The sequence below is a fragment of the Salminus brasiliensis genome, chromosome 3 (assembly GCF_030463535.1).
Source record: "Salminus brasiliensis chromosome 3, fSalBra1.hap2, whole genome shotgun sequence".
NCBI lineage: Eukaryota > Metazoa > Chordata > Actinopteri > Characiformes > Bryconidae > Salminus > Salminus brasiliensis.
Genome location: NC_132880.1, coordinates 50,473,713 through 50,496,212, shown reverse-complemented (window position 1 = coordinate 50,496,212; position 22,500 = coordinate 50,473,713). Strand labels below are relative to the sequence as shown.

The following is a 22,500-nucleotide window of genomic DNA, read 5'->3' as shown; positions in this document are numbered from 1 at the left end:
CTGGACTGTTACGTAAATCTGGGCGATATGATGAACTGGCACAGCACGATACAGCCAGTGCTTCAAGATTACTGAACAACTATTACACCATTACAGTGTGTGTAATCAAAACACCTCCAGCTGAAGAAGAACACTGCTGATCTGGGTCCAGTGTCTCCTGTCTGTCGAGGGGTGGATCTACATATTAGGCAGTGAGTGAAGAACAGTCAGTTCTTGAAGATGATGAAGGTGATGAAGCAGGAAAATGGACAAGCGTAAGAATCTGAGACACTTTGACCAGAACCAGACTGTGATGTTCTAGATAATGACTGGGTCAGAACATCTCCAGAACTTTAGCAGGCAGGTCTTGTGGGGTGTTCTCTCCCAGTATGCAGTGGTCAGTACCTACCAAAAGAGCTCAAAGGAAGGACAACCGGTGAACCAGGAAAGAGTCATGGGCACCTAAAGCTCATTGATGCTCATGGAGGCCCCGCCCACCTCACAGCTTCCAGGACTTGTTAAAGGATCTGCTGCTGATGTTAGTCTTGGTGTTCCAGAGACCACAGCAGGACACCTTCAGAGGTCTTGTGGAGTCCATGCTTTTTTAGTGTCATGAGGGGGAACTACACAATTTGAGGCAGTTGGTTTTAATGTTATGGCTGATCTGTGTGCAGTAACAAGCAGCTGACTGGATGTTGGTGAATTATATCATTACTTATTAATTACAGTAATTGATATTGCTGATCTATCTGATCTATCAAAGCTTTTTCCAAAGTGTCAAATGATCTGCTAGGTTCAGTCCATATATACACACAATTAAACATGCAGTAAGTGCTGATCTGCTCAGTAAATCACTGATATCAGAATAAACACTAATAAGAACACTCCTACAGAAGGTGGTGGAGGTTCTCCATCACTGTGTTCATCATTAGAACATCTCCAGAGTTCTCCTCTCTCATGGAGTCTAGTGTTATTTAGAGTTCTCCTCAGATCAACACCTGGTTTGGTGGTAAATCAGGGCTTAATGATGGTAAATCAGGTGAGCTGCTGCTGCTGCTGCTGCTGCTGCTGATGGAGGTGAACACATCCTCCACGCTGTGCTGGCTGGACTGGGGGGGCATCCAGGAGAAACCTGGAGGAACCGAGCTCTGTTCTTCAGACTAGCTCACCGACAAGATCTCACTACTTTCTCTCTTCAGAATGAGAAGCTCTTGTTTCTCCTTTTTACTGGATTCATGTTCAGCTTCTTTATCTGTTCTGAGGAGATCTGGAGCTTCTACAGTAGAACCCCCTCACTGCTGAGAGACGGGGGGTAGAATAGTACTGCGAGTGTGTGCCTGCTGTCTAACTCTGTCTACCAGGGGAAAAGTCCTAATGCCTACATCTAGGACACACACATATGCTGTAAACTCAAGAAGCGGTGTTGGACCAAGGCCAAGAAGATTGTGAAGGACCCCAGTCATCCCAACAATGGACTGTTCTCTCTGTTGCCCTCGGGGAAACGCTTAAGAACCCTGAAGGCTAACACAGAGAGAATTAGGAGGAGCTTCTTTCCACAAGCCATCCGTGCCTTGAATGGGGACAGGGACTAGGACACTAAATCAAAGTATCTACATACACAAACTGGACCCTCACTCACTACAATACACAACCATGGCTCACGGAAAACACACTACGGACAACAATGCAAATATTTCTTTTTAACTCACACATACACTCACATACAGATAAATATGTACATATGTATATGTATGTATATATACACACACACACACACAGACACGCACTATTTCATCTCTGTATATATATTTGTATATTTGTATTCTGTATTTTTTTTGCTTATATTTCTATATTTTCATTTTTATATTCTATTCTTTAACTTAAATGTAACTTATTCTATTTTTATTTTCTTCATTTTTATTTTATTTTTTCTTTTGCACTTTTGCACTTTACTTCATTAAGTTAAGGTTTAGTTAAGTTTAAATGTAGATTTTTATTGTATAGCTTGATGTGAGCAGACTGTCAAAAAAGCATTTCACTGCAAGTTATACTGTGTATGACTATGTACGTGACAAATAAAATTTGATTTGATTTGATTTTAAACTCACTGACCCCGCTCACAGCTAACCATTAAAAGATTAATACTGAGTGGATTTACTATCTATTTCCAATCCACTTTTCACCCCATTAAGCCCGGTTCTGTATCCCGGCTCTGATAGATCTGGTTGATTTGAAGGGGGTTTTACGCTGTCTATAAAGCGTCTATTTAACTTAACAGCACGCTAACTTTCCACTCATCTATTTCCACTTAATTAACTGGGAGATTAAATGTTGTGATGAAAGCGAGAATGGGATTACGGGGGGTGGAGGGGAGGAGGTGGTTGCTAATGTGAGAACAAGAGAGAGGGGAAAAAGGAGAGGAGATCAAAAAGTTTCATACTAACTAACTCAGCTTCATACTAAACTGTACTGCCAGCTGTGATGCTCGGAGATCTGTAATTAAGCTGGAAGGAAGAAATGGTCATTTAAGTGTGTGTGTGAGAGAGAGAGAGAGAGAGAGAGAGAATGTGTGTGTGTGTGTGTGGCAGGTGCTGTCTTGTCTGATTTTGCATAAAAGTATAAATCATTTTTCAAAAGTTTGTGGACACCCCTTCTATTGAATGCATTTAGCTACTTTATGTAGCACCCATTGCTGACACAGATGTGCAAATGCACACACACACACAGCTGGTCTAGTCCCTGTAGAGAATAAGAAGAACTGCCAATAGAATAGGACTCTCTGGAGCAGATCAACATCATGACCCTATTGGCTCCATGCTGTCTAATAATGCCAGGCGTGGACTAGAGGGGTATAAAGCCCCCCAGCATTGAGGAGCTGTGGAGCAGTGGAAGAGCTGTGTTCTCTGGAATAATGGTGGAGGAGCTCCATCCAGTACTTTTGGGATATTTTAGGGAGTTAGGCAGGGGGTGGGTTGGTGACCATCCAACATCCTGACCCGAATGCTACCAAATCCTCACAGCAATGCTCCAAAACATTAGAAAAATGTATTAAGGAGAGTTCATGCCTCAATCTGTCAGAGCTGTTCTGGCAGCACAAAGGTAGACCTACTCAGCATTAGAAAGGTGGTGTTAATGTTATGGCTGATGGGTGCACCTGCATGTAACAGAACCGGTATGAGGTGATGTTCTACGCTGGTCTGCTTTCAGTGAGTCAACAGAACCGGTCTGGAGGTTTGTACTCTAAACAGGCCTCTGTGTGCGAGAGCATGTGCTGACCTTAAAGATGCCGACCCAGTCTTTGGGGTGGGGGGTGATGAATGGTGTGAGTGTGTAGTGGCACTCCAGCGCCGCCTGAGGCAGAAAGCTCTTCCCAACGTTCTGGAAGATCACATGGGCGAAGTTGGACGTCTCCATGACTGAACTCCCCCCTCCACCTGCAGAGGAGGCTGCTGCTTCACAGGCTGATGACATTTTACAGTGGACTGGGTCTAACTGTCTACCTGCAAAGGTAAAACAGAGGGACAGACAGGTAGATAGACCAGTTTAGTAATCCCAGAGGTAGTGAGAGGAGGAGGGGGGGGCTAAAAACTGAGGATATATAATTACATTGTAAGTATAAAAGTTAATATTTCTTTTTACTGATACTAGCTTAATTTCTAATGAGCATACCATAATATATCATAATAATCATAATAATAATAAACAATATAGAAATGTGGTGGACGGAGCACAAAAGCACAGAACACAGGTAACTAAACTAGGGTGTTTATGGTTATCTGATCTATGGTTGGATGATCTGATGGTTTTGCACTGCAAAGCCACACCACTGCTATCCGTAGCACCATCAGCAAACACTTAACAACACCCTATCAACCACCTATTGACACACAACTGCAACCACCTAGCATCCACTCAGCAACCACCTGGGACACCACATCAACCACGTAGCAACACCATAACAATCACCTAGCAACACCTTGGGATACCACAGCAACACCATAGCAAGCATGTAGCATCCACTCAGCAACCACTTGGAACATCATACCAATCACCTAGCAACACCACAGGAATCACCTAGGATAGCATAGGAACCACCTAGCAAAACCATATGAACCACCTAGCATCCACTCAGCAACCACCTGGGACACCATATCAACCACCTAGTAACACCATAGGAACCACTTAGCAACACTATAACAATCACCTAGCAACACCATAGCAAAAACTTGGGATACCATAGCAACACCATAGCAAGTATGTAGCATCCACTCAGTAACCATTTGGAACATCATACCAACCACCTAGCAACACCATAACAACCACTTGGGATACCATAGCAACCACCTAGCATCCACTCAACAACTACCTGAGACACCATAGCAACCACCTAGCATCCACTCAACAACTACTTGAGACACCTTAATAACCACCTACTAACACCGTAGCAACCACTTGGGATACTATAACAACACTATATCAACAACCTAGCATTCACTCTGCAACCACTTGGAACATCATATCAACCACCTAGCAACACCACAGGAACCACCAAGGATAGCATAGGAACCACCTAGCAACACCATAACAATCACCTAGCAACACCATAGCAACCACATGGGATACCGGAGCAAAACCATGGCAACCATGTAGCATCCACTCAGCAACCATTTAGCAACACCAAAGCAACCACTTAGCAACACCAAAGCAACCACTTAGCAACAAGTCAAGTCAAATTTATTTGTACAGCTTTTTTACAACTGTTGTCGTCACAAAGCAGCTTTACATAATTAGTAATTAGTAAAAGACAAAAAACGTAAGAAGACATGAAGGATCACCATAACACCATAGAAACATCTGAAATACCATAGCAACCACAGCAACAGCCCAGGAACTGCACTCCTCTACTACGCTTCTCTTGCCTGCTTGACTCCAACCATTTGATAACACCATAGCAACCACTTAGTAACACCATAGCAACCACTATGTAACGCACTTGTGTAATAGTGTTACTGTTCTTAATCGCTTGACGGTCACTAAAGTGTTAATGGCAAATCTGTCCCCTGAATTAGCTTCACTACCAGACTCTACCAGACTCTACCAGACTCTATCAGACTCTACCAGACTCTACCAGACTCTACCAGACTCTATCAGACTCTACCAGACTCTACCAGACTCTATGTGACTCTACCAGACTCTATGTGACTCTACCAGACTCTATGCGACTCTATGCGACTCTATCAGACTCTACCAGACTCTACCAGACTCTACCAGACTCTATGCGACTCTACCAGACTCTATGCGACTCTACCAGACTCTATGCGACTCTACCAGACTCTATGCGACTCTACCAGACTCTATGCGACTCTATGCGACTCTACCAGACTCTACCAGACTCTACCAGACTCTACGCGACTCTATGCGACCCTACCAGACTCTACCAGACTCTACCAGACTCTACCAGACTCTATGCGACTCTACCAGACTCTATGCGACTCTACCAGACTCTATGCGACTCTATGCGACTCTACCAGACTCTACCAGACTCTACCAGACTCTACGCGACTCTATGCGACTCTATGCGACCCTACCAGACTCTACCAGACTCTATCAGACTCTACCAGACTCTATCAGACTCTCTCAGACTCTACCAGACTCTACCAGACTCTACCAGACTCTATCAGACTCTACCAGACTCTACCAGACTCTATCAGACTCTACCAGACTCTACCAGACTCTATCAGACTCTACCAGACTCTATCAGACTCTACCAGACTCTACCAGACTCTACCAGACTCTACCAGACTCTATCAGACTCTCTCAGACTCTCTCAGACTCTCTGATCTGTCTGATCTGATCTGAGTGACTGAGGCTGTCCACACCCAGCTAGCTGCTACACCTGTAGGTCTGATGTGCTGCTGTCTGAGTACCCGAGCTCCCAGCAGGACTGTGTGAGAAGCTCCTGCAGGACAGTCTGGCAGGACAGTCTGGCAGGACAGTCTGACAGGGCAGTCTGGCAGGACAGTCTGACGGGGCAGTCTGGCAGGACAGTCTGACGGGGCAGTCTGGCAGGGCAGTCTGGCAGGGCAGTCTGACGGGGCAGCACAAGCCTGCTATTAGCCGCCTAGCTAGCAGAAGTGTTAGCTAGCTATGAGCAGCTAGCAGCCTGGCTTAATGATCGGATGGAGATCAGACCGGGAGGCGGGAGCAGTGAGGCGCGGGCATCTGCAGAGTCTGCAGGTTCATCGGTTATTTAGGATATGGCTGTTTATTGAAGCTGGTAAAGCTCCGCTCCGTCTGCTGAGAACCGCCCAAACACTGCGCATCCCCGGCGCTGCGCTAGTGCTAGCTGTCCTCCTCCTCCTCCTCCGCCTCCGCCGCCTCCTCCCGCTGCTCCTCCCGCTGCTCCAGCCGCAGACCCCCGCTCCTCTAACGGCGCAGCCTCGGCCTAAAACACTGTAACAGACACATGTAATAAGCTGGCCGGGTACCTGAGCTCCATGCCTGTCCGTGTTCCCGGAGCTGCTCGCTTTGGGAGGCGGGACTCACTGTCCGCTTCCCCGGTTGTCAACATAACCGTGTGAGGGAACCGCGTGACTTCCGCCACTTCCGTTAGAGCTGTTCGGGAGAGGTGCGCTGATTCATTTCGGACGGTTATCGGTTCTTACACTGATATTATATCCGATTTATATTATTGGTGTAATTTTGATGTTTGATGTAATTGTTCGATTCAGGCTCGTATCCATATTTTTGATTGGTTTTCGGTTTGATCGATTGACGTGGTTGGTTTGATTCTATTTGATTCAGGTTAATTTGGTTGGATTCAAGTTTGATGGTTTGAATCAGTTTGATGATGAGATTTAGACATTTAATTGGTTTGATTGTAATTTATTTCGCTTGTTCGGTCAGTTTGATTGGTTTGATTTAATTTGATTCGGTTTGATTTAGCTTGATTGCTTTGATTCAGTTTGATTCAGTTGGATAGGTTTGATTCGGTTTGATTCAGTTTGATTGGTTTGATTTAATTTGATTCGGTTTGATTTAGCTTGATTGCTTTGATTCAGTTTGATTCAGTTGGATAGGTTTGATTCGGTTTGACTCAGTGTGGTTCAGTTTGATTGGTTTAATTTAGCTTGATTGGTTTGATTGGTTTGATTCAGTTTGATTCGGTTTGATTCGGGTTGATTCAGTTTGATTGGTTTGATTTAGTGTGGTTCAGTTTGATTGGTTTGATTGGTTTGATTCAGTTTGATTCGGTTTGATTCGGGTTGATTCAGTTTGATTGGTTTAATTTACCTTGATTGGTTTGATTCGGTTTGACTCAGTGTGGTTCAGTTTAATTCAGTTGGATAGGTTTGATTCGGTTTGACTCAGTGTGGTTCAGATTGATTCAGTTGGATAGGTTTGATTCGGTTTGACTCAGTGTGGTTCAGTTTGATTGGTTTAATTTAGCTTGATTGGTTTGATTGGTTTGATTCAGTTTGATTCGGTTTGATTCGGGTTGATTCGGTTTGATTGGTTTGATTTAGTTTGATTCGGTTTGATTCAGTTTGATTCGGTTTGATTGGTTTGATTTAGTTTGATTCGGTTTGATTGGTTTGATTCAGTTTGATTGGTTTGATTTAGTTTGATTGGTTTGATTTAGCTTGATTCGGTTTGATTCAGTTTGATTGGTTTGATTCAGTTTGATTGGTTTGATTTACTTTGATTCGGTTTGATTCAGTTTGATTCAGTTTGATTGGTTTGATTTAGTTTGATACGGTTTGATTCAGTTTGATACGGTTTGATTCAGTTTGATTGGTTTGATTTAGTTTGATTCGGTTTGATTCAGTTTGATTGGTTTGATTTAGTTTGATCGTTTCGATTCAGTTTGATTCGATTTGATTCAGTTTGATTGGTTTGATTTAGTTTGATTGGTTTGATTTAGTTTGATTCGGTTTGATTCAGTTTGATTGGTTTGATTTAGCTTGATTCGGTTTGATTCAGTTTGATTGGTTTGATTCAGTTTGATTGGTTTGATTTACTTTGATTCGGTTTGATTCAGTTTGATTGGTTTGATTTAGCTTGATTCGGTTTGATTCAGTTTGATTGGTTTGATTTACTTTGATTCGGTTTGATTCAGTTTGATTGGTTTGATTTAGTTTGATCGGTTTGATTCAGTTTAACTAGTGTGATTCGGTTTGATCCATCAGTTTCCACAAAGCAATGTGGTTTATTTTTTCAGTGTATAAATGAATGGGGAACACCCTTCTTTTCTTGTGTCACAATTGTAAAATTGCACTAGTAACACCCAATCAAACAGATGGGGTACGTCAGCAACCACTTGGCAACACTATATAGCAACCATCTGAGACACCATAGCATCCATCCTAACAACCACCGGAAAACATCTGAAAATCACTTAGCAACTCCATTAAATGCTGTAGCAATTGCCATAGCAGCCACATTAAATGCTGTAACACTATCATAGCAACCACTTAAAACCCTTTGACAACCGTAGCAACCACATGAAGCAAAATAGCAACAGCTCTAGTGTTAATTGTTAAGAAACACACTAGCAACACATAGCACCTACTTAACAATGCCTTATCAATCACATGAAACGTAATGGCAATCGGCTTAGCAGTGACCAGACCTTAGGAACCACCCAAAATTTCATAGCAACTGACCAAGGAACCACCTGTTATACCATAGCAACCAAATAGAAACACCACAGCAACACCATAGCACTCACTTAGCAATGCATTAGCAACCACCTGAGACACTTTAGCGCAAACACATTCAACATACGTGACTCTACAGCACAGACCCGTCGAGACATGGGCTCCACAGGACCTCTGAAGGTGTCCTGCTGTGGTCTCTGGCACCAAGACTAACGTCAGCAGAACCTTTAAGTCCTGTAAGTTCTGGAGTGGGACCTCCATGAGCACCAGGGAGACTTAGGTACCCAGACTCCTTTTGCATGATCAGCAAATATAACTAATATATCCACTGTCCAGAGAAGAAGACCTTCTACTAGATTTTGGAGGAGAAGCATTGCTGTGAGGATTTGATTGCATTCAGCGACAAGAGCGTTAGTGAGGTCAGGATGTTGGATGAGGATGATCACCACCTCACCTCATCATCCCCAACTCCTCATCCCAAAAGTACTGGATGGAGCTCCACCATCATCACTCCAGAGAACACAGTTCCTCCACTGCTCCACAGCTCCTCAATGCTGGGGGTCTTTATACCCCTCTAGTCCACGCCTGGCATTATTAGGCAGCATGGAGCCAATAGGGTCATGATGTTGATCTGCTCCAGAGGGTCCTATTCTATTGGCAGTACTTCTCCTTCTCTACAGGGACTAGACCAGCTGTGTGATCTGTGCAAAATAAAAACAATAATAAGTGTATTAATATGTCTGTATATCTAAAAATTAGACCGTGCTTCTCTTAATATTATTTATATTTTACAGTATATATATTATTATTAGAGTCTTTTCACGTGTGTTTTTCATATTAACTATTACCTTAATAACATTTTGATGTAATATAATAATAATAGTTTGGTTACTAACATCGCTGTAAATCTCCTCGCCTTTATAAATAAACCACGCAGTCAGTCAGTCAGTGCGCTCCGGAATGTGATTGGTCGTTGCTCAGAGCTGTGATTGTTTACAGGTCTGTGATTGGATGGATGCCGCTGTCAGTCGTAGCCTCCTCCTCCTCCTCCTCACTTCCTGAGCCCCAGGCAGCAGCGCTGAGGTCGAGGGGAGGAGAGAAGCATGGCTGCCTTCCTCAGAGGCTCTCGGAGTGTTTTGCAGAGGTGCAACAGGCATGTGGACCTCAGTCCGGGTAAGGGCTCTTCTCCTGACAGTCGGACAGGGCTTTAACAGGCCGAGAGGAGAGCACGGCTGCCGGGTTCGCGCTGTGGGTCGGGCCGGGGACGGACGAGTGGAGCTCCAGGAGCTGGACTGAGCTAAGCCCAGACTTCTACCCGGCTCTGTGTGATCACACATGGGAGAGATTCTCTTCAGCTGGGGGCTCTTTTTTACTGTTATTTATAATAATGTAAAAAAAAATGTCTACACTCTGTTAATGATCTTCTGTCTATCTGATCTGATATAGAATTATAATATTTAATATTTATAAAGAGCAGATCCAGCTCATTCCTAAGGGTTCACTTACTTTTTCACACTTTACTGAGTCTAGAGGTGATGTCGTACAGCTATGTCGACTGAAAAACAATGGAAATAATAATACATTTTAATTCACATTTTTGTCATTTAGTTAAAACGATGCTGTCATTACCGTCACAACCTGTTTTGTAATGGTCATGACGGATTTTGGTAATGATAATTTTATATATATATATATATATATTTTTTTTTTTTTTTCAGGATTAAAATTGATCAACAGCTAGTATATGATGCACTTTAAATACAAAGAATAATAATGTAAACTATTTATTGATTTATTTGTTTGTAAAATATTGATATCAATGGTATGAATGAGATAAACGGTAATGACGCTAATGAAATAAATCTACTCCGTAATTTAATGACTCACTGCCCACACATCAAAATGTGAGGGCAAATATGGCAAAATATTAATGTTTAAAAATTGTCCATTTTATATATGTATACATAAAAAGGTAATCAGTGATTTTGGTGCAGATTTTTTGTTGGTGCAAAAAATAATAATAAATAATATATTCAATAAATTTAAGCTGTTTATATGATTTAAGCTATTTATATATTTATTTGTTTGTAAAATATTGATATCAATGGTATGAATGAGATAAACAGCAATGACACTAATGAAATAAATTGACTCCATAATTTAATGACTCACTGCCCACACATCAAAATGTTATGGCAAATATTAATGTTTAAAAATGGTCCATTTTATATATATATATAAAAAAAAGGTAATCAGTCTTGAATCAATTTTGGTGCAGATTTTTTTTGCAAAACATAATAATAAATTATATATTCAATATATTTAAGCTGTTTATTATTAAGTATTAAGTATTTCTGATATGAATTTCTAACATTAAATATTGAGGACATTTTATATACAGTCATGCCCGAAAGTATTCATACCCCTGTCAAAGTTTGACTTAAATTTACTTTTATTTAACCAGAAATTATATTTTTGCCTGGAAATGACACAGGCATCTCCCAGGAGATAACACGATGATGTACAAGAGGCATCATTGTGGGAAAAAATATTTCTCAGCTTTTGTACACATTTGAACAAAAAGTGGCATGTCCAAAATTATTCATACCCTTCTCAATAATTAATAGAAAAGCCTTTATTGGCTATTACAGCAATCAAACGCTTCCTGTAATTGCTGACCAGCTTTTTGCATGTCTCCACTGGTATTTTTGCCCATTCATCTTTAGTGATGAGCTCCAACTCTTTGAGGTTCGAGGGTCTCCTTGCCATCACCCTGATCTTTAGCTCCCTCCACAGATTCTCAATTGGATTCAAGTCAGGACTCTGGCTGGGCCACTGCAAAACATTAATGTTTTTGTCTGCTAACCATTTCTTCACCACTTTGGCTGTGTGTTTTGGGTCGTTGTCGTGCTGAAATGTCCACCGGTTCCCAAGGCCAAGTTTCTCTGCAGACTGCCTGATGTTGTTGTTGAGAATCTTGATGTATTGCTCTTTTTTCATGGTGCCATTTACTGCGATCAAGTTCCCTGGTCCATTGGCTGAAAAAAACCCCCAAAACATTAGGTTCCCACCACCATGTTTGACAGTGGGGATGGTGTTCTTAGGGTTGAAGGCTTCTCCTTTTTCACGCCAAATGGTGCACACATCATTGTGGCCAAACAATTCAATTTTTGTTTCATCTGACCATAAAACAGAACACCAGAAGTCTTCTTCTTTGTCCAGATGAGCATTTGCAAAGGTCGAGCGGGCTTTTGTGTGCCTTTTCTGGAGAAGTGGTGTCCTCCTTGGCCTGCGTCCGTGGAACCCAGCAGTGTGCAGTGTCCGTTGAACTGTCTGCCTTGAGATGTCGCCACCAGCAGAGTCCAGATTCACCAGGATGGCCTTGGTGGTGATCCTTGGATTTTTCTTCACCTCTCTCACTATTCTCCTGGCCAGCACAGGTGTCACTTTTGGCTTCCGAACACATCTTCTGAGATTTTCCACAGTGCGGAACTTCTTGTATTTTTTAATAATACTTTGCACTGTAGCCACTGGAACTTGAAAACATTTTGATATGGCTTTATAGCCCTTTCCTGACTTGTGAGCGGCCACAATGCACAGCCGCAGGTCCTTAGTGAGCTCCTTTGTCTTAGCCATGACTGTCCACAAACCAACTGCAGAGAGCTGCTGTTTTTCTCCTGTTGAGTTGATTAAAACAGCTGTTCCCAATGAATCAGGGTAATTAGGATGCTTTAAAACAGCTTGGACTATTTGGAATGGTATAGAACTTTGGATTTTCCCATATACTGTGACAGTTTTCAAAGGGTATGAATAATTTTGGACATGCCACTTTTTGTTCAAATGTGTATAAAAGCTGAGAAATACTTTTTCCCACAATGATGCCTCTTGTACATCATCGTGTTATCTCCTGGGAGATGCCTGTGTCATTTCCAGGCAAAAATATAACTTCTGGTTAAATAAAAGTAAATTTAAGTCAAACTTTGCCAGGGGTATGAATACTTTCGGGCATGACTGTATATATATGTGTGTATATATATATATATATATATATATATATATATATATATATATATATATATATATTATTTTATTTATTTATTTATTTATTTTTTGATGGCATGCAAATGTTTGGGCACCCCTTGTCGGGATGTCTTACTCTGAATGGTCAGTGAGCAGAACTTCAACAGGTGTAAAATTAAAGATAGGTAAATTACTATTGTTTTGTACAAAAAGGAAAGGGGACCCATGCAGAAGGGATTAGTGCTCTCCGGCATCTTTTACCAATCAATATCTCAATTTTACCTCATTTTACCTTGACCATGATTAACGAGCGTTTATAGAAGCTGCTCAGTTGGTAGTTTGAGTTCTCCATGTTGCTTCCATGTCACAGACAGGAAGGGGCGGAGTCACATGATGTCAACTGATCACTCCAACTGTTCAGCAGCACAAGCTGAGAAGTTACTATGATGGTCCACTTCGGTCAGATTGTTTGCGTTGCTCCAGGGTCTGCTTCTATGCCAGGGATCGTCTCCAAAATAATCAAATAATTGTTTTGTTGTTACTGAGTGGAGCTGCTGTGACTCGTGGAATCGAGTCTCAAAGCAGCTTCAGTGCTTTCTGTTACTGCAGCAGCTACCACTTCTTCATGCATCATCAGTGATGTTCCTGGAAGCATCAGCAGATGCACTTACTGTACTCTTAGTTATAGCAGTATAGCAGCTTTTCTATACACACATATACAGACAAAAGTATTTGGACACCTGCTCATTCATTGTTTCTTATGCAATCAAGGGTGCATCTGTTGGAGTAACTGTCTCTACTGTCCAGAGAAGAAGACTTTCTACTAGATTTTGGAGGAGGAGCATTGCTGGGAGGATTTGATTGCATTCAGCAATAAGAGTGTTAGTAAGGTCAGGATGTTTGATGATGATCACAACCCCACCTCATCATCTCCAACTCATCCCAAAAGTACTGGTGCCAATAGGTCCATGGTGTTAATCTGCTCCAGAGAGTCCTATTCTATTGGCAGGACTTATCTTCAGGGACTAGACAAGCTGTGTGTGAGCATTTGCACAGCTGTGTCAGCAATGGTGTCCAGAAACGTTTGGAAACTGTGTATTTATGTATAAGGTCTTTCTTTTCTCCTGGTCTCTTATTTTAAAATGACTCTTTTTTTCTGTTCTGTCGAAGCATCCAGCAGATCGATGGCCTCTAAAACCCCGGTTGGTTTCGTTGGCCTGGGGAACATGGGTACGCCCATGGCTAAGAACTTGCTGAAGAATGGATATCCAATCATTGCCACTGATGTTTTCCCAGAGTCCCGTAAAGAGCTACAAGATTCTGGAGCTCAGGTAATGTAGATTGCTTAATGTATTACAGGAAATTATGCATTGTAGTTTTCGTACTACGGCAGAAAGATGGTCCTCCCTCTCCCCCCATCACTCAGCGTAGACGGTACTAGTGCCAGTGTGGGCGTCTAATAGCTGACATAACTGAATTGGCAGTTGGCAGTTCTCCTAAGAGGCTAAGAATCGTGGAAAATAGTTGCACTGCCACGAAGGATATGTTGAAAAGTGAAATTTTAAATATCTAATATTTATAATTGTTACATTTAACTTCCCCCTTTTTTTTTTTTTACTTATTTTAAGTGATTTTATTTATAACTGGTAGATCATTTTGCTTGTTTTAAGCATTATTTCTTTATAAAAGCTGAATTATGTTGTTTTTTGAATTAAGCAAAATTATCTACCAATAGAATAAGACACATTTAATAGGAAAAATCACTTTAAAATTTAGAAATAATTGAATTAATCTTATAATATTAGCTTATAATATCTTATATCTTATATATATCTTATAATATTAATAAGCTAAACTAATAGAGATCCGGCGGTTCTGTAACGATTATGACCGGGTTATGGGTGACGGTGCTGTCGTACTGGTGGTTCTGACAGGCCGTGGATAAGGTTACCTGCTGGGAATGGTATATTTAGAAGCTTGGAGACCTCTGTAGACCACATCATAAAACACCCACAACAACAGAGTCGTTAGAATAACCCTAGTAGTCTGCTGCCCAAGGTATGAGCTGCTGTGGAAAGTAGAGGCTGCTCTGGCCCTGTCCTGTACAGGGTGTCTGCCTTGTCTTTCTGGTCCACTCTGTCCCTCAGATGGACTCACAGTACCCGGCGTGGGTCTGAATCATCTCTACGTCTTCTCAGAAGATGTGGCTGGAGGCTGGAGGTCTGCCACCAGTTCTTATTTATATGGCTGATGTTATTGTGAGATATAGTTTTTACCATATCACCCAGTCCTATGCCAAATACCAAACATGGGCGGCTGATCGACTAAATCTGGGGTCAGAGATCAATCATGTGGCGTTTGGCTTTTTGACAAACTGCTTCTTTAAGATTAATTTATTTAAAAGATTTAAAAGAACAATGGAAATAAAACACTTAGTCCTAGTCTCTATTTTGGGTCATGGGGCTGGTTTTTAGGGTCATGATGGTCTCCTTCACTTGCATCAGTGCCTCTTTGGACCACATATTAAGAGTTTCCTACCAAATGCAAATTCTTGAATAGAATATCTTCCTTCTGCTCACAGATTCTGGATTCTCCAGCCGAGGTGGCGGAAAAAGCCGACCGCATCATAACTATGCTTCCATCAAGTCCCAACGTCATTGAGGTCTACACTGGACCCAGCGGTATACTTAAGTAAGTCTGAATAATAGTAAACAGTAAACCATCCCTGATTACCCACAAAGCATAGCTCTGAATCACAGTTGGTCGTATTGACCCCAATAAATCAGTCAGTTAATCAAAACCATTAGACATACAGTGAGGATGACCCTCATTTAATAGAAGTACCTAGAAGTACGTGATCCTGAAGAAAATACATGGATCAGCCATAACATTAATACCACCTGCCCAGCACCGCCCAGCACCGCCCAGCACTACGTTTAGGAGGATTTCACTTGCTCAGATATATACGTTTTTGCAGTGTGTAGTCAGCTAAACAAACCGAGAGGCTGTGGATAAGGTTATTTGCTGGGAATTAATCGTATATTTGGACGCTCTGTAGACCACACCATAACCCCCTGACTACAGCCGACTACAGGAGTTATTCTGATGGTGTGCTGTGGTCAGTTTTAATGATGTTTTTTAGATATTGAAGCAAATAAATTTTTTTTTTCTTTCAACCAAGGTGGGATTGGTGACGGTCATATTCTAGTGTTTGTTAGGAGTGTTAGCCTAGCATGTCCCATTGTAAACTAAAGAAGCACATGTCAGATAAGGGCTGGGCAATATGACGATGTTTTATCGTATTGTGATGAATATTGTTATGGTGATACGCAGTCTGCTGTTCTAAGCAGAGCTGATTCTGAGTAGAGATCACTGTACTCAGTGCGGGAGAGTATCTAAATAGTGGCTTTATAAGGGGCAGTGGTGCTCAGCGGTTAGAGCGCTGGGATATCGATAACAGGGTTGTGGGTTCGATTCCCGGGCTCGGCAAGCTGCCACTGTTGGGCCCTTGAGCAAGGCCCTTTACCCTCTCTGCTCCCCGGGCGCTGGAGTTGGCTGCCCACCGCTCTGGGTGTGTGTGTGTACTCACTGCCCTTAACACGTGTGTGTGTGTGAGTGTGTGTTCACTACCAGATGGGTTAAATGCGGAGGACACATTTCGCTGTACAGTCCACACTGTACAGTGACAAATACGTGCACCTTTTATAAGAATCTGTCGCTGCTGATGTTTTTAGTCTGTGATAAATTATATGTGATAAATATCATGGCTCATGAAAATGTCTTAATAATTTAAAATATCGGGATATAGAATATTTACCATATCACCCAGTCCTATGTCAAATACCAAACATGGGTGGCTGATCGACTAAATCTGGGGTCAGAGATCAATCATGTGGCGTTTGGCTTTTTGACAAACTGCTTCTTTAAGATTCATTTATTTAAAAGATTTAAAAGAACAATGGAAATAAAACACTTAGTCTTTATTTTGGGTCATGGGGCTGGTTCTTAGGGTCATGATGGTCTCCTTCACTTGCATCAGTGCCTCTATGGACCACATATTAAGAGTTTCCTACCAAATGCAAATTCTATGAATAGAATAATAACGAAGGACCAGGAAACATATCAGTTATTTGTCCAATTACTTTTGAGCCTGACTGAACGAAATGGAGTGAGTATGTAAAAACAGCTGTGATAGTTGGGGGTGGGGTGTTTAGAACAGTGGTCTTCAGTCCTGCTCCTGGAGAGCTACCTTCCCCAGACTTTGGCTCCAACTCAAACCCCTATCTCACCCCACCTGATCCAACCACTCGCTGCTCTCAGACGTTCTGGTGTATTAGATTCGGGGTGGAGGTGAAACCTGCAGGAAGGTGAAGTAGCTCTCCAGGAGAAGGAGGAGAAGGAACATTTTCTATTTAGCCTCTTCATGCTGTGTTCTAGATAGCTGTAATGGAACCGTGACTTTGGCTACTTATTCCTGCTGTTTCTACAACTGTAATAATACCGGCTGTCCTCTCCGCTGTTTTTTTTCTCAGGAAAGTGAAGAAGGGCACACTGCTCATTGACTCTAGCACCATAGACCCTGCTGTCTCCAAGGAAATGGCCATGGCTGCGGAGAAGAAGGGCGCGGTGTTCATGGATGCTCCGGTTTCAGGAGGTAAAAATTAGATGCAACACAAAGCAAAGTTAAAGAGCAGGTCCACCCTCAGGATCAGCGGGTCTTGATAGAAGTGGATGGGGTAGAAAGGAGCCAACAAGAGGCTTCATATGTTCATATGTTGCCATGTAATGGTGTGGTTGATGTGGCGCAACAGATAACACCACTACCTGCCAGCATTTGGGAGACTGGGGTTCGATTCCCGGTCTGGGTGACTAGGTGCTACGCTACACCAATAAGAGTCCTTGGGCAAGACTCCTAACACTGCGTTGGCCCACCTCTGTAATAAGAGTGACCTTCTAAGTCGCTCTGGATAAGAGCATCAGCTAAATGGCATGAGTGTAAATGTAATAGAGGGGAAAATCCTCTCTCATGTCATTATTAATTAAGGCGGCTCTGCAGACGCGGCAGAACTGAATTTTACCCACATGGGGCTCTATCCAGGTATGGACAGCAAATATATCATTTATCACCAGAATGTTTTATGTTGGACAAATGTCTTGGAGACGTCTGACCTAGAAGAGGCTGTTTCGCTTACTGGCTGGCTGAGTGCTGAGTGAGGGCCTGACTGAGGAATCCTGTTGAAACGTGCATGCACAAGAACTGCCTCTTGTTTGCCTAGAAGAGACAATTTCTGGTACCAGCAGTCTGGGCTAGATTTAACCACAAAGCTAACAGGGATCTGTGATGCTATAGGAGACATAGATGATAGATCTTTAGGTGAGCCGTCAACATTGTACCGCACAGCTTGATTTAGGGGGCGTGTCTGTGTGTCTTTGCTATGGTAACGATGGGAAAAGTTCGCCTTGCTCGGCTCAAAATGCGTAAAAGTCGAGTACTAAGTCTCTTAATTAATCATGGGTGGGTTTTTTGGGCATAACGTGTGACAAACCAATCAGCGTGTCTCTCGCCGTTCCCTTTAAGAGCCAGGTGCGCTCTGACTTTGGCGGATTGCTATTTTAATGGCACTGCTATCTGGCTGCATGATGCTCCCCGCCTGCGAACCCGGGGAGGGAGAAAACCACCAATTTGCATCCAGCTGTTCCTGTAATTTGATTGTATTTTTTTGGAGTGTTTCATTTACTTCAGTGATGGAGATTGTAGACGAACGTCTGTCTAGGCTGTTTTCAGTCAGTGGAGCTCCGCCTGTGTTTTCTGCTGCCAAGAAACACAGCACTACTCCAGAAACATCTCCAGCATAGAGATATTCAGAAGCAGCTTCTGTTTAAACGCCACAGACGGACGGAGTACAGTGGATTGTTGGCGGTGGGTAAGATAGCGATGAGCATGGGGTGTAAGAGGGCCCGTAATCTTAGGTAAGCTGAGGTTGGGTCTCCTTGCTTTAAATATTACTGTACAGGAAGTGGTGCGAAGACATACTGCCTGTTACGTGTGTTTGCTGTGTTTTCCTTGCTATCGCGATGTTAGCATCACTACCTCGCCTAGGATCACTACCACGCTGTTAGTCGCTAGCCATGTTGATGAGGTCCTGGGCCCTTCACATCTAATCACTAGTGAATATGTGATCTACAGCTTAAGGCAATAAAGGGGAAGACTGGAGTCCTTTGCCAGGCAGGGTCATAGGATATGCTACAGGAAACACAGTAGAGGTCATTCGCCTATTATTTTAACAGTATACTGTTCTACAGCAAAATTCTACAAGAAATTTGTGTTTGAAAATGTTTAGAAATATTAAAAATATTAATAGTTATAAATAGCTGGACTCTCATGTTAAATTAAGAGACAGTGGTTTTGCTTATTATTTTATTATAATCAGTTAATAAGATTGTTAGGTAACACTTTTAAATAATATATGCCAGTATAATTGTTTAACTCCCATTTCACTCTTGTTTTTTTTATGCATTTTTAAGCAAACTATAAAGAAGACATTCTTGAGGCTTCTCCCGGTGGTTTGCATATTTTTACACTCCAACCATCTCTCAGCCACAAATACGCAATGTTCACATGCTCTCTCCCTTTGTCAGCTAGTGAGTATAGTTCAGTTCAGTGCACTGTGCTGCAGCTGAATGTCTCTCAGGGCCCCAAAGACACCAGATTGGAATGCTGGAAGTTCTTGCATCTGTAGAACAGAGGTTCTCAAACGTTCTGCAGGCAGGGAGAAAAGCCTCTCTGCCTAGTATTAGTATAATGTTCCTAATAAGAGAATTTGACCTTTCTTCTCTATAGAGGTCACCCAGGTGCTTGTTCAGTCTCTTGTCATTTCTAGACTTGACCACTGCAGCTCTCTTCTGGCTGGTCTCCCTCTGCACACCATCAGACCCCTGCAGTTAATCCAGAACACACCGGCACGGGTCGGGTCGCCTTCAACGTGTCTAAGTTCAGTCATGTTCAGCTCCTCCTCTGCTGTGTTCTCTCTTCACTGGCTTCCTGTAGCTGCTGCCCTCATCAGATTCAGAACCCTGACACTGGTCTACAAAGCCAAGACTGGACCAGCCAGCCCCTCCGTACTTGATGGCGATGGTCAAAAGCCGATCTGCACCAAGAGCCCTTCCAGCTTCAAGTTCGGCTCGGCTCGACCCGCCATCCTTTAAGATCCACGGAAGACGAGCGTCCAGACTTTTTACTGTCCTGCACCGAAGTGGTGGAACGAACTTCCCCTGGGTGTCCGAACAGCAGAGTCCAACACTCGCTGTCCTCAAACCCAGACTGAAGACCCTCCTCTTCTGAGAGGACTCAGTGTGCAGAGTGTAGAGTGTGTGGAGGACTGGGTCTCCAGACTGATTCTGTATTTAGTAGAGTCTCAGATTAGAGGATCTTCTGGATTCTAGTCTGTATAAACTAGATAAGGGTCTTTACTGAGTGACAGTGAAGCTCTTCTGGAAGTCGCTCTGGAGAAGAACGTCTGATAAATGCTGTAAATGTAAGTGTAATAAAGGATCAGTGAGCATGGCTGGGCAGTTCATTGAAAATTAAGCAAAACTGAATTTGCAAACCTCTAATCAACGTCAAATATGCCCATGTCATTTATTTATATCATTTTGATTTGTGTCGTCACTTTGCCCTATTCAGTCAGCATTGTGGAGGAGAACTCGAACACAGAGCCAACTGAGCATCTTAAATAATCATAATAGAGGTCAAATGTTCAGTTAATCATGATACTGATTTGAGATCAGCATGCTAGCTACTTTGATACAATCAAAGGGGGGTCAGCTTGACTTGCTAACTAGTAGCATGATAGCTAATACAGTTGAGGGAGTGGGTCAGCATGGCTAATGTATTGGGTCCTAAATGGTCCTTCTGTAGGAGGACGTCAGAGGGCATAGGATGTGTCCGGGGGGATTGGATGTGTCCGGGGGGGATTGGATGTGTCCAGGGGGTTAGGAAGCAAGCCTAGCATCAGAGATCTGAGCGCGTTGGTGGCTGGTTGCACATGGCCACATGGTGGCCTGTGTTAGTCCTCACCCTCCCAGTGTGTAGTATTACATGTGATAGGAGGAGAGTACTAGCGAGTGGGGCGGGTAATTAGCTATCTGGAATATGGGAGGGAAAATTAATTAAATAAATAAATGAATAAATAAATAAAATAAAACAATCAAATGTTAGATTTGCTAAATTAGGTGAGGGAATATCGTCTGCATGGTCCCTCACACAATACACACACACTGTTGCACTGATCCAAACACACAAGCTCTTAGTACTGTAGATGTTGCAGGCTGCTGTTCTGATTAGAGTTGAGCTAATAGCTAATCGCTCTTTAAAGCTATTTAAAATATTTTCTGCTATCTAAAGTTCTCTAAAGTGCCAGATTAAATCTCTCTCTCTCTCTCTCTCTCTCTCTCTCTACCTCGTTTTCTCACTCGCACACCCCGCATACACCTAATATTATGCAGTGTCTCGGACCATGATGGCTCTGTGACGGGGTCTTTAATGGCCTGGGCCGTTGCGGAGGGTGGTGCTGTCAGTGGCTCTTATTCTGATGGAGCTGTAATGTTGTCGCTGTCGATGTCGCTGCCTTTCATGTAGATAAAAGGCCATAAAAAGCTGGGAACTAAGAAACTGCCCGTCAGGAGTCCGAGCCCTACTTTCCTCAACTCCTGTGCCGTTGATGGTGGGCTGGATGTTTACTGATTGGCGTCACCAGCTCAGACAGGCTTTTAAAGCGGTGTGTATGAGTGTGTGTGTGACTCTTTAAAAGAGTGGTCTGATCCTGTTTTACTGCTCTGACGATGATAAGGATTGATGAGTTTCTGATTCTACGATGAGCACAGTTAATTAACCAGCATACCAACAGCATACACACCGGTGCATAAATAATCGACACTTATTTTGTGTGTGTGTGTGTGTGTGTGTGCACTTGTATTTAAGTGTGTGTTTGTGTTCTAACCCAGAAGGCCAGTAGTTTCTGGACGGATCCAGTCTAATTAGAACCATGTGTTCTCCAAGGGAGGTCATAAGAGTAGAGTAAGTTGGAGTAAATCAGTTTAATGTAATTTTTTTATTATTTAAACTTTTTGTTGTTTAAAAAGGCTCTTAGCATTTGGGGTAGTTGTATTGTTGTGGCTGTAATAAGAACAATACATTTACATTTACATTTACGGCATTTAGCAGACGCTCTTATCCAGAGCGACTTACAAAGTGCTTTGCTATTTACCCAAGAAAACCTCAGCTAGTTAGAATAGACTAATAATTCAAAGGATACCTATAAGCTTTAGACATTACTAAACACAAGACAATAAGGTGACCATAGAACTATTCGTCCAAGTATTCTCTGAAGAGGTGGGTCTTCAGTCTGCGTTTGAAGACAGCGAGCGACTCGGCCGTTCGGACACCCAGGGGAAGCTCGTTCCACCACTTTGGTGCCACGACAGAAAAAAGTCTAGACGCTCGTCTTCAGCGGATTTTGAGGGATGGCGGGTCGAGCTGAGCCGTACTTGAAGCTGGAAGGGCTCTTGGTGCTGATCGGCTTTTGACCATTGCCATCAAGTATGGAGGGGCTGACTGGTCCAGTCTTGGCTTTGTAGACCAGAGTCAGGGTCTGAATCTGATGACCTGGGCAGCAGCTACAGGAAGCCAGTGAAGAGAACGCAGCAGTGGAGAGACATGGCTGAATTTAGGGACATTGAAGACGACCCGTGCCGCTGCATTCTGGATGAGTTGCAGGGGCCTGATGGTGCGCAGAGGGAGACCAGCCAGAAGAGAGCTGCAGTAGTCAAGTCTGGAAGTGAC

General features: G+C 42.7%; 2 protein-coding genes across 3 annotated transcripts in view; one reads left to right on the top strand and one right to left on the bottom strand.

The window, feature by feature from the left end:
- tax1bp1a (Tax1 (human T-cell leukemia virus type I) binding protein 1a) overlaps positions 1-6,563 on the bottom strand; it is a 37,508-nt gene extending 30,945 nt beyond the window's left edge. The window contains exons 1-2 of the mRNA XM_072676487.1: positions 6,468-6,563; positions 3,256-3,479 (exon numbers count right to left, since the gene is read on the bottom strand). Coding sequence (XP_072532588.1) covers positions 3,256-3,450 — 195 coding nt within the window. The 5' untranslated portion in view covers positions 3,451-3,479; positions 6,468-6,563. The remainder of the gene's footprint in view (positions 1-3,255; positions 3,480-6,467) is intronic.
- A 3,170-nt stretch (positions 6,564-9,733) lies between these two features.
- hibadha (3-hydroxyisobutyrate dehydrogenase a) overlaps positions 9,734-22,500 on the top strand; it is a 56,375-nt gene continuing 43,608 nt past the window's right edge. For both annotated transcript variants that reach the window (XM_072675002.1, XM_072675001.1), the window contains exons 1-4: positions 9,734-9,812; positions 13,830-13,990; positions 15,241-15,350; positions 17,192-17,313. In XM_072675002.1, the coding sequence (XP_072531103.1) occupies positions 9,743-9,812; positions 13,830-13,990; positions 15,241-15,350; positions 17,192-17,313 (463 nt within the window). In that variant the 5' untranslated portion in view covers positions 9,734-9,742. The remainder of the gene's footprint in view (positions 9,813-13,829; positions 13,991-15,240; positions 15,351-17,191; positions 17,314-22,500) is intronic.